The sequence below is a fragment of the Notamacropus eugenii genome, chromosome 4 (assembly GCF_028372415.1).
Source record: "Notamacropus eugenii isolate mMacEug1 chromosome 4, mMacEug1.pri_v2, whole genome shotgun sequence".
Classification (NCBI taxonomy): domain Eukaryota; kingdom Metazoa; phylum Chordata; class Mammalia; order Diprotodontia; family Macropodidae; genus Notamacropus; species Notamacropus eugenii.
In genome coordinates, this window is record NC_092875.1 from 271,921,780 (window position 1) to 271,934,390 (window position 12,611).

At 39.7% G+C, this 12,611-nt stretch overlaps 1 protein-coding gene across 1 annotated transcript; it reads left to right on the forward strand.

The window, feature by feature from the left end:
* Positions 1–636: 636 nt before the first annotated feature.
* Positions 637–12,355, forward strand: MRPL15 (mitochondrial ribosomal protein L15). The gene is made up of 5 exons (XM_072604599.1): positions 637–854; positions 1,888–2,042; positions 2,840–3,005; positions 7,382–7,505; positions 11,880–12,355. The coding sequence occupies exons 1-5, from the start codon at positions 744–746 to the stop codon at positions 12,215–12,217; spliced, it is 894 nt and encodes a 297-aa protein (XP_072460700.1). The 5' UTR covers positions 637–743; the 3' UTR covers positions 12,218–12,355.
* Positions 12,356–12,611: the final 256 nt, after the last annotated feature.

Here is a 12,611-nt window from a genome sequence, read left to right on the forward strand (position 1 = left end):
CATGCTCTCGAGGAGCTTACAATTTAGCGGGGAAAGAGAACGTGCAAACCAATGACAGGACAAAGAAATTGATTAAATTACAATTAAATGACTGACTAATTAAAAGAGGGATTGGGGAAGGCTGCCCGTAAAAGAAGGCATTTGACTTGGCACGCCGAGGGAGCCCGGGAGGTCGCTATCAGAACGGAGGAAGGAGAGCGTTCCGGGTCCGGGGACAAGCGGAGACAAGGGCGGGAGCCTAGGAATGCGCGGAACAGCCGGGAGGCAGGGCCGCTGTCAGGGAGCAGGGTGTAAGAGGTCTGTGAAGGTCTGAGCCGGGCTAAGTGGGGAAGGCTGCTGAATGCCGCAGAGTGCACAGGTAACGTCACAGACCTGTCTGCGCTTTGGGAAACCACGTCAGCGGTTTAACGTTAGATGGACTGCCTTAGAGGAGACCCGAGGTAAGCAGACCCACCAGCGGGCTACGATAGCGGCCCTCGCGGGAGGCGTAGAGGTCCCCGGGCGTCGGGTCGTCTTAGGAAAGGTTCCGGCTGCCGCCCACAGGGCGTAGCGTCCGCACCGGACCTGGACCGCTGGGGACTGAGATGCCCTAGGCGCCGCCGCAGCCTCGTGATTCGGTGGAAATCGTTTTGCGACAGAGGCGGGGCCTCGGCCGTAAAGCGGCAGGGCCTGCTCCGCTCACGTGGGTCTGCGCTTGCTCCGCTCGCCCTTGAAGGCGCTCAGCCGCGGGCAGGTGAGCTGCCATGGCGGGGCCGGCGTGCGGCGGCGGCGGCGCCAAGGCCCTGGACCTTCTGCGCTCTCTGCCGCGTGTCAGCCTGGCCAACCTGAAGCCCAGCCCCGGCTCCAAGAAACCGGTAAATGGCAGCAGATGGAAAACTGAAATGACCCCGGCGTCCTCTCCCTGCCCCTCCCCATGTCCGGGGGTGGCGGGGAGAAGGGAGGGGGAGGGAACTAGGGGTGAGCGTGGGGGGCTTCGTCCGCGCTGCCCCGGCTCGCCCTGGGGTTTTGTGTTCCTCGTGTCCGAGCCCGCCCCCGCCCCACTGTGCTTGCGCCAGGTCAGATAGCAGCCCGGCCGCGGCAGGCCCGCAGAAGCATTTGCCTTCACTCTCAGAACTGTTTCGAAGGCAAGAGGCGGCATCTAAGCTTCTCCCCCTTTACCTCGCTTGACCAAGACTTCAAGTTAGCCATTTATCTTTATCGCAGACCTCTAATTAGATTGAGGGTAAAACACACAACACGTCAGCACTCCACCTGCGCAGGTGTTCTGCAGCCTCTGCGTCTTATAGGCTTCACCGCCTGGGGCCGCTGAGGGCTTCGGGCTGGTCCGCGATGACCGGAGGGGACCTCGCGGGCCGGCTCTCGGATCTGCTTTCTCCTACGTTGTCCCCAAGAATTACATGAGACCAACTTTGTTTCCTTTCCCTTTGTAGTTTGATACAAAAATGCCACCTGGTAATTTACACAAAGTATCAGTGCCAAGTAATTGAAAGAAACGTAACAGGACTGAAAACAGTTGTATTCTTAAATACGAGTTTAGAAGCAAACATGAATGCAGTAGAACTTATTACAAAGCAGGCTAATAGGAACTACAGTTGCAGAGTAATTACTTTGCGCTGTTTTGACGTAGCTTTGATGCTCAGCCTAAGAGCTTGTTGGATTTCTAGTTTTCAGTTCACATCCCTGAGCCTTGAGTATAGCTTGATTGTTGAAGTTTAGCCAGTTCTGAACGTGTTTTGGTGTGTGGGAAGCAGGAGTGACAAAATGGAAGAAAATGACCGCAGATGTGCACCTCTACAACTTATGGTCGGAGAAAATAAAAATGTGAACATGATGAAAATACACATTTTTTAGAAATTGTCTACTACTGAATTGACACTTGCTTTCTAGGAAAGACAAAGAAGAGGTCGAAGAAGAGGTCGAAAATGTGGCCGAGGACATAAAGGAGAAAGGCAGAGAGGAAACAGACCTCGATTGGGGTTTGAGGGAGGTCAGACTCCATTTTATCTTCGGATCCCAAAGTATGGATTTAATGAAGGACACAGGTAAGTTTTACTTAGTTTATTTTAAATTGAGATGAATCAACATATAATTTAAAGTCATTTAAAATCTCTTTGATGTTCCATAAGAATGATAAACATGATACTGTTTCTTGGGCTGGATTTTGTACTCACAACGAGACCTCATTATTTTGGCCTCCACTGATTTGATTATGATAAAGCAACTAGGCTGAAATTTTACTGAAATCTTTTCTTTCTTATATGTAAATTAATAGAGTTAAGATTCTAGAAGATATGTTTATTTTCCATATTATGAACCATCTTTCTCCAGCAAACTACTGATATTTTATTACATTGTAGAAACTTATAATGCAGTATTAAATGTTTAGTTAAAATACCTTAGTTGTATGTTGTTCAGTTGTGTCCAACTCTTTGTAACCCCATTTGAGGTTTTTCTTTGGCAGAGATACTGTAGTGGTTTGCCATTTCTTTCTCCACTTTTACAAATAAGGAACTGAGGCAAACAGGGCTAAAGTAACTTGTGCAGGGTCACTCAACTAGGAAATGTCTGAGGCTAGATTTGAACTCAGGTCCTCCTCGTTTCAGGTCCAGCACTCTATCCAGTTCGGTACCTAACCGCCCTTGAAATACCCAAATCAGTCTATAAATAAAAGAAAGTATCAGAGCCTGACAGTTATTTGATTGGGAGTAGGCATGGGGAGGGAGAAATAGCCAGGTAGTGGTTTCCATTTAAAATACTGCCTTAGGAAAAAAAAAAAAAGTAGTCCTTACGTCAGTATTGCCGATATAACTTCATTGTTTTCAATCTCTTGCTTTTTTAGCTTTCGGCGTCAGTACCATCCTTTGAGTCTCAAAAGACTACAGTACCTGATTGATTTAGGTCGAGTAGATCCTACCCAACCTATTGATTTAACGCAGCTTGTCAATGGAAGAGGTGTGACAATTCAGCCACTTAAAAGGGATTATGGTGTACAGCTGGTGGAGGAGGTGTGTATGAAATGGATCTTATCTTGCTATAGAAATTCTCTTCAGTCCTTGCTTATTAAGGGCCTTCACTGTCCCTAGAGCTGAGGATGCAGAGACAAAAAAAATGGAAGCTCCTGCCCTCAAGGTGCATATATACATGTGAAACCATTAGTGTGTTCCTTGGGGGCTAGCATTCTGTGTACACTACTTTTTGTATGTATATGTTAACTGGGACTTATACTTTAATTGGTATCCTCAGTTTCTGGTGAGAAAGTTCCCTTAACCAACATAGATCTACTGCCATTCTGTATGTAGTCTTAGAGAGTTGTCTGGCACTCTGAGAGATTAAGTAATTTTTCAGGACCAGATAGCCAGAATGTCAGTCAGTCAATAAGCATTTATTGAGAAATTCCCATGTACTAGGCACAGGCTAAGTGCCAGGGAGGCAGAGAAAGCCAGAAATCTACACTTGCCTTATAGGAGCTTGTATTCTATTGACACGTAAGATATATACAGTGTCAATGAGAGGTATTCCTCAAGGGAAAGCTCTAGCACCTACCTCACAGTGTTGGTGTGTAGATCAAATGAGATCCTAACTGTAAAGAGCTTAGCACAGTGCTTGGCACAGAGTAGGGGTTATAGAAATGTTAGCTGTTATTACTGTTAGTGATGAGGGAGTGGGGGGTGGAGGCAGAACTGGGAAAGGCCTTATGCTGGGAATGTAGGAAGCAAAGGGGAGAAAGAAGAACATCCTAGGCAGGAGCACAACTATGGAAAAGCAAAGGTAGGATGTGAACCCACATTTTTCTAATGCCTTGCTGCCGTTTTTATGTGCATACATAAGGAAATATATATGGGCATATATATCTATCTATATACACACACACAATTTTATTATGAACTTAAGCAACTTTGTACCCAAAAGAACTAATGAGCATTATCTTCTGAATTATAGTTCTTTAAAAACTAAAATTCTAAAATTCTAATCACTTTAAATCAGTCACCAAATCCTCCTAGGATCTTTGTTTATGTAAGTATGTATATTTTTACTTTGTCATTGTCAGTGCTTACATGAAGGTTCATGTTCTGCCTTTTTAATTGAACATTAACTGACTTCTGAAACCCCTTCCAGTTCTCAGAGTTTGTGGTTATTTTAAATTGCCTTTTGCATATGACATCAAAGTCCACATACTTGACTTTTTTTAATAGCTAAGTAGTCTTTTTTCCTTAAATAGTTTCCTCTTGGGCATTTTAGTTTTCAGTTTTTTCCTGCTTTGAATGGTGAAACAATGTTTTTTATAATTTTTTTCCTTTTGAGTTATTTCCTTAGGAGTATATTTCTCATGGAGGAATTGCTGGACCAAAAAGTATAAATAATTTTATAGTTCATAGGATTAATCAGAGCTAGTTCCTTTACAGATTGTCAAGTCCAACCCTCTTCTTACTTTAGAGATGAGGAAACTGAGGCCCAGAGAGGGTAAGTCCAGTGTCACACAGCTAGTAAATACTAGAGGTAGGGTTTGAACCTAGCTTTTCCTTATCCAAATAGAGTGCTCTATCCATGATCTCATTTTATAGTACCACTAGCAGTATATGATTTTCCTAAGATCTCTCTCAACTTTGGTTTTTAATAGTTATATTAAGTGGAGACATTCTTTTCCACTAAAGTTCTATTCTGATGCTTGATAGTGGTGTGGAAATGACTTGGGGTCACCCAAAGTTATACCTGTAGAGCATAAGTCTTGGTAGCTTCTGTTAAACTGGAAAGTCTTTAAGTATCTGGCCTTATAGCTTTCGGACTTTTTGTCTTCCCTCAAAACTACCCTGGCTAAGTTCAGCGCAACTCATCTTCTGATGATGAGTGTCCAAGGCTGAGGATGATACTATAGCAACTAAGGTAAAAAGAGGTCATGATCTAGATGAAGGGAGGTAATATGCCTACCTGTTAATCACAGGGTCCTTGATGTGTACTGGTGCCATTTAATTGCCAGGAAAGCTGTACATTTTTTTGGTTTGCAATATTTTCTATTTCTTTGTGTGTAAATTGTGTTTTGGGAGGTTGAGAGGCTTAGAGATAGAGTTCTGGGACTTGATAGAAAGATTTGGTCAAGCCACCTAATTCTACCAGTGACTTATCTACAATGTCTCACATGTAATCTGATGGTTATTTTCTATTAGTTAAATTGTGTTCACATCCTTTGACCATTTATGCAGTATAAGTTATTCACCCTAACTTATTTTCTTTTCAACCACAAATAGGTCATGTAAATGTAACTAGTTTGAAAAAAATATTTATAAAAAAATGTAGATCAAATTTTTGTTAATCCTATTTTAATTGTACTAATGAAGTTTTCTACTTCTAGAAGTACTGTTAAATCCTTTGTAAAGCTAATAATCACCCTATAATTTATCTTTTCTCAACCTTCACATTTCCACTCACCAGATTTACTTAACCAGTAGATGGCAAATAGTGTCCACTAGAGGGAACTGTGTATTCATGTTAAACTAAAAGTATTTTCAGGTTCCTTTGGAAAAAGTTCCAGGAATATAGAAGTACCAGAATTAAGGGTTGTAGAAAGAGAGCATCAAAGACAGTAGGAAAAAAGAATCTTAGTTTAAAATCTCTCCTCAAGATTAATAAGATTAATTCTCCTTGTGTAATATGGTAATATCTTATTAATTTTAGGGACTTCCCTCCCAGGAGTTGTTTTAATATATTAGTTTAGGAACAATTTAACGCTCTTACCCTCTACTATAATATCTGTGATACTCGTTAATTTATCATAGTTAAGGCCTTTCATAGTGTAGTCATAATGAAGTTGAAAGACAGATTGATTTGGTGACACAACTCAGGTTTAAATTTTTGCCACTTACTACTTGTATGCTACTGGGCTACATACTTATTTTCTGGCTCCCAGTTTCCTCATCTGTAAAATGTAGGGCCTAGACTGAGACTTTAGTCAGTGACGTTACTATTGAATTTGGAGGGGCATATTTTCCTTTTTCTTTAAATTAAATCCTATCATCTTCTGGCTATTCATACTGGAGCCTCTCTGTCATCTGGAACTGCTGATTCTGTACCTCCAACTTTTGACAAAATGAAGAAAGGCTACTAGTCACCTCCTGGTAAAATGCCTCTTGATAAAAGGATAGGTCAGATTGAAATTTGGAGAAAGCAGACGGTATAGTAGCACTGGATGAAGATAAAGAATGAGAAGTGATAGTGACCTTTGGTCCTACCTTTTCTTTCTCTTAGGTACATTGTCTTATTTTTGGTCACACAACTCAAAACCTTGGTGTCATCTTTGATTCTTCTTTCTTCTACCTCATCCAATCATTTGCCAAGTATTAACTATGCTGTTTACACAGTATCTCTTCTATCATAGTGTATCTTTTCATCTCTCATCTTTTACCCATCTTTGTCATTACCATAGTTCAATTATTACCTCTTATCTAGACCACTATAAAAGCCTTCTCATTGTTCTCCTTGATCCCAGTTTCTCCTCTTTCTAGTCTACCGTCTGTATTAATTGGTCTTCAAAGTGGTCACAGGGCTGGGCCCTGAGAGATACATGATCAGGGAAAGTAGGAAGATACACTATTCTGTCCTTGATAGCCTATCATAGAATTTGTCTCCAGTACAACCATATCACCTCTTATCCTTCTGGTTCCTTCTCTTTATGAGCTCCCAATCTCCTCTTCACCCCCAGTCCCTTTTGCCAGGAGTCAGAACTTTAATGCAGTTAGAATCTAGCCCCAACCAGGATGCTCACAGCAGCAGCTTCCCCTCTCTATACCCACCTCAGGTTCCCAGACCTCCCCTTATCTGTTACACTTGATAAAACAACCATCTTTCTAGTCATCCAAGTTCATAACCTTGGTGTCATCCTCAGCTCTTCACTTTTCTTCACTGCTCATATCCATGTCTACTTCTCTCTCCTCACCTCTGGGCTGGAGGTTGCAAATTGATTTCCAATCTCAGGTCTCCTCTTTCTAATCCATCCTCCACATACCTGCCAAAAGTGATACTCCTGAGGGGAAAATTTGACCATTTTAGTCTCCTCAAACTCCAGGTGCTCCTTGTTGACTCTAGAATCAAATACTTCTCTTCCTTCTAGGTCATCTAAGATTCTTTCATGAAAGAAAGCCTTTCTTGATTTGTAACCTCTGTATAAATAAGGTGCTTAATAAATACAGAATTAATAGATTTACAGGAAAATTACCTCAAATTGTTTGTTATGGGGATTGCTAGTGTGAGTTTCATTTTTAAAAGTGAAGCGGCTTTAGAAATAAATTACACTTAAGCAGAAAAAAATAAGTGTAGTCAGTTCCCACTCCCCAGGTCCAAATGTTTTATGATTGTCTGTGATAATTGATGTTGTTTTAACTCACAACAGGGTGCTGATACCTTTAAGGCTAAAATTAATATTGAAGTTCAGATGGCTTCAGAGCTCGCCATAGCTGCAATTGAAAGAAATGGTGGTGTTATTACTACAGCATTTTATGATCCAAGAAGCCTGGGTAAGTTTCATCTTTTGTTTTCTTCCTCTTCCCTTCATGATAGATGCCCAATGCCGTATGCCACATGTCTCTTTAAACCTTGAACATAAGAAGCTGTTATTACTTTACTTGCACTTATAACATGGGAATAATTGCTTATTATACTGTACTGTGGGGAAGTAACATGTATATACAAAATAATTTCAGGGAAAAGGGAGCGCTGATAATTGGGCAGGTTAGATAAGGCCTGAAACAGGAGCTGTCATTTGACATGAAGCTTGAAGGGAGCTAGGTATTGCAAGTCCTGTGTTTGGTTACAGTACTCTCCTTGCTGGTTCAGTCATTTCAGTCATGCCTGACTCTGTGTGAACCTGTTTAGGGTGTTCTTGGCAGAGATGCTGGACTGGCTTGCCATTTCCCTCTCCAGCTCATCTTACAGATGAGTCTTCCTGACTGCAGGCCCAGCACTCTGTGCTCTGTGACACCACCTGCCTGCCCGAGGTGGCTCTTTTCTAGATATCAGATTGTCTGACGTCATTTCCTAGTCAGCCATCTTATTTTAAATTGAACAGTTTATTTAGGTTATTATAAAAATCCTTATATTCCCCGTAATTTTTCCAATTAGGCTAGAGATTACTGAGATTAATTAAGGTTTTTGTAGTTGCTCTTGTACAATTAGCATACACCTTTTCCAGACCCCTTCTTTCTTTATTACAGCATTTATTACATTAGACTTTTCAAGGTATAACTGAAGTCACATGACACTGCCAGCTTTGCCTTTTCTTATTGATGATGTTGAGCAAATCACTTAACATACCTTGGCTTCATTTTCCTTACTGAAAGGTAAAGGACATTAGAAGTCCACTCCATTTTCAGTCCTGTGGTGTGGGTCCTAGTTTAACAGAGACTGTAAATGAGACTCAAGTCATGTAAAAATAAGACCTGCTCTTTTTGTTTGTTTTGATATTTTAATTTTACATGTAAGTATTTTTTTATTAATTTACTTTAGACTTAAACATTAAAACTTAAATACACAATAAGAAAAGAAAAAAACAGATTGTAAACTTAAATACAAAATAAGAAATAAAAGCATTGCCATGTACACAGCAGAATGTAAGAGAGGATTCAAAGTATACAGCAGTAAATTTCCATTTCAAGAAAGTCTTTATAGTAAATACTATACATTGTGTTCAGAGCTGTCCATATTTGCTTCTTTGTAAGTTTTCTTTTCTTTTCTGCTGTGTACTTTTGACTTTGTTCTTTTCTCCCCCCTTCCTCCCCTTTCCCCAAGAAAACTGCAATTAATCTTGGATATATATATACATACATACATATATATATGTATATATATACACACACACATAATACATACATACATACGCAAGCACATATACTTAGATATCTATAATCATACTTATAGACACATACATTAACGTGCATCTGTAAGACTGTACTATACTTGTTTGTCCTCTGTTTTTCTGAGGATGCATAACATCTTCCTTCGTATGTACAAATCTTTTGATATTTTTCCAAGTTCACCAGCTCATCATTTCCTATACCACAGCAGTATTCCAACTTTATACTGTCTAGTTATTTTAAATAATCTAAAACAGTATTGGTTAATATGGCTGACATATAGTGTAGTTTCCCTATTTTTCTCTTTTGATTAAATCTATTTTAGCTTTAAGTTTGTCTGAGATCATGATTACTACCTTTACTTTTTTCCTAATAAATTTTACTCCTGATCTTTTTTATGTTAGTGTGTATCTCTTATTTCCTATCCCTCCTCACTCCTCTGCTTCTACCTGCTACCTTCCCCTCCTATTCCTTAACCTATACCCCCTCCAAAAATCCCTCCCTTTTCCTCTACTCCCAACCTTTCCCCCTCAACCTCTTGTTTCTATCTATAACTTTCCAAATATATATATATATGTATATATACATATTTCCCTCTTTATCCCATTCCTATTAACCTAGACAGTCTTTTACTACCTCCCTCCCTTATCCTATTCCCTCACCCTCTTATTTCTTTGTAAATTTAGAAGACTTTTATTTTCTTCTAAATGTATATGTTATTGTCTCTTTAACCTAGATCTTATGTGAGTACGGTTCCCTCTAAAAATCCCTCCCTTATCCTCTCCCCCCTCCCTGTCCCCTTAGCCTTTTATTTCTTTCTGAATTTAGAAGACTTTTATACCCTTCTAGATGTATGTGTTGTTCTCTCTTCAACACATTTTCAATTAGAGTAGGGCTCCTGAACTACCAACCCTCCTCCCTCAGCCAATTCCTCTGTGGCACTTCTTGCACCTCATTTGTATGAGATGATTACACTTTTTACCTTTTTCTAAACAGTTTTACTTTTTAGAATCACTTTTTCCTTGGGCCTACCCCAATCTTTCTTTCCAACTACCTAATTACTAATAACAATCTTAGACATGTGTTTTACATTTCCTCATATAAAAAGTAAACAGTCTGTCCTTACTGAGTCCCTTGCAATTAGTCTTTGATATGTACTTTATATTTTTCATGGATCTTGTATGTCAAATTTTCTATTAAGTTTAGATTTCTTTTGGCAACAAAATCCTGAAAGTCTGGGAAGTCATTGAATGTCTTTTTTTTCCCCATTCAGGATTGTGCTTAATTTTGCTGGGTATGATATTTTCAGTTGCAACCCCAGTTCTTTTGCTTTTTGATATATAGTGTTCCAAGACCTGCAGTCTTTTAGTATCTCTGCTGCTAGATCTTACGTGATGCTAATTGTGGCTCTGCCATATTTAATTTTTTTTTTTGTTGCCTATAATATTTTCTCCTTGAGCTGAGGGTTTCGGAATTTAACTGTGACTTGCTTGTAAGTTTTCCTCACAGGATCTCTTTCAGGTGGATCAGTGCATTTTTTCTATTGCTACTTTCCCCTCTTGTTCTAGTGCTCCTGGTCAATTTAATTATTTCTCGTATTATTGTATCAAGATTCTTCTTTTGATTGTAGTTTTTAGGTACTCTATTTGTTCTTATGATTTCTTTCCTTGATCTATTCTCCAGAGCAGTTTTCTTATGTTTCACATTCGCTTCTATTTTTTCATTCTTTCTATTTTGTTTTATCTTTCTTTGCTGACTTCCCCTTGCCCAATTCTAATTTTCAAGGAGTCGTTTTCTTTCTTAAGATTCTGAATCTCCTTTTCCAGTTGGTTCACTTTCTTTTCATAAAATCTTCTTGTTTTTCTTGGATTGTTTTTTTTTTTTTTTAAGCTTTCCTCAATATCTTTCATTTGATTTTGAAGTCTTTTTAAAGTTCTTCTTTGAATTTTTTTTGGGCAGGTGACCATTTGTTGTTACTCTTTAGGGTAGGAGAGGCTTTTTTTTTTTTCTCATAGTAACTTTCTGTTGTTATATTCATCCTCCTTTGCCTACTCATCTTTTTTATTTGTAGCTGCTTGTTCTTGTAATTACCTGCAGTCCTAGGGTATGGGGGAATGGTGCCCCTGGCCTCAAATCTTCCTTCAGTTCTCCCCTCTGGCCTCAAACCCAAAACCAAGAACTCCACCCTCATTTAAGTGCCCACCGCCAGCTGTTTCTCTGCTGCACTGTGTCTGCATTCACTGGGCCTGTAGTGGTTTCTTCTCGCTCAGGGCCAAGTCTTGGCAGCACAGCTGGGTTAGATATCCCTTATGAGCAGAGGTTCCCTTAATCTTCCCCTGCAAAGATGCCCAACTCCCCACACTGTCCAGAAGGTGAAAATTCCTGTGGCTGGGGCAGAGTCTACCTCCTAATCCAGCTGGCTCCAGGGCTCCCTGTTTGCTGTTTTAGTGGAACTAGCCTGGAGGTGTTTACTCTTCACAGGGACCAAACCTTAGTCCTGGGAACTTTCTTTGGCTCTTTTGTGGTTGTCCCAGAAGGACCACTGTTTTGCCCCAATTCTTTTGATTTTTACGATGCTATATTCACTCTCAGGCTCTATTTTGTCTTATTTGTGGGGGAAATCTGGAGAGCTTGTTACTCTGTCATCCTCTTTCGAGCATTTTTTGATTAACAAACATTTATCATCTTTCCTTTCCTCCCCATTTTCTCCCTCCCCCTGCAAAAAAAAAAAATTTAAACCTTTAACAAATACAGTCAAGAAAGCAAATTTCTAGGTTGGCCATGTCCAAAGATGTATATCTCATTTTACATACTTAGTCCGTCACCTCTTTGTGAGGAAGTAGATAAACTTACCCCTTTTTAAAACCCTTTTTCATTTACTGCAAAGTTTAGTTGGTCTTTGGAAGGAAACAGAAGCATTGTTAGTGTTAAATTTATTCTTAATTTTCTTGGCATGAAAAGATAAAAGAAAATGTTTAGCTTATAAAAGAAGCCTAATGATCTACATAGCTAATGTTTATATCTCCATTTTTAAAATAGAGATTCTCTGCAAACCTGTTCCATTTTTTCTTCGTGGAAAACCTATTCCCAAGCGAATGCTCCCACCTGAGGAATTGGTGCTGTACTACACAGATGCTAGGAACCGCGGCTACCTGGCAGATCCAGCCCAGTTTCCTGAAGCAAGACTTGAACTAGCCAAAAAATATGGTTATATTTTACCTGACATCACTAAGGATGAACTCTTCAAAATGCTGAGTACTCGAAAGGATCCAAGGCAAATTTTCTTTGGTCTTGCTCCAGGTTGGGTAGTAAATATGGCTGAAAAGAAAATCTTGAAGCCCACAGATGAAAATCTCCTTAAATACTATAGCTCATAAGTTCTAAACCAGAGTTTCTTATTTCATTTTCCTGTTCCACCAGACTGAGAATGTTGGGTACTGGGTTTTGGCATAATGAATTTTTCCTTTTTTTTTTTAATAGGTAAAATTAAAATAAAATGTCTGTGAGAAACTGTATTGGACAAAACTTAAGTCTGTGTACCATGATGAAACATACACAAACCCTCTTGCAGAATAGGCTTTGGAGATCACAGATGTATCCTGAATGCTTTTAAGCAGTCAGAAGAAGTTTAGTCAGAAATTTTCTTGCTTGCTGCATTTTGTCCTTTTCATAACTGCATATCATAGAGTGTGTATATGTCAAGTGTCATTGACCCATAAGCTGAGTTAGCCAGGGTTCAAGCACCTGAAAGGGAAATAAGCCTCTGTTAGT

Coding starts and splice junctions, on each gene's coding strand:
- MRPL15 (XM_072604599.1), top strand. CDS start 744: ATGGCGGGGCCGGCGTGCGGCGGCGGCGGCGCCAAGGCCCTGGACCTT. Junction 2,043..2,839: donor GGATTTAATGAAGGACACAG/GTAAGTTTTACT, acceptor TTGCTTTTTTAG/CTTTCGGCGTCAGTACCATC. Junction 7,506..11,879: donor TTATGATCCAAGAAGCCTGG/GTAAGTTTCATC, acceptor TTTTTAAAATAG/AGATTCTCTGCAAACCTGTT.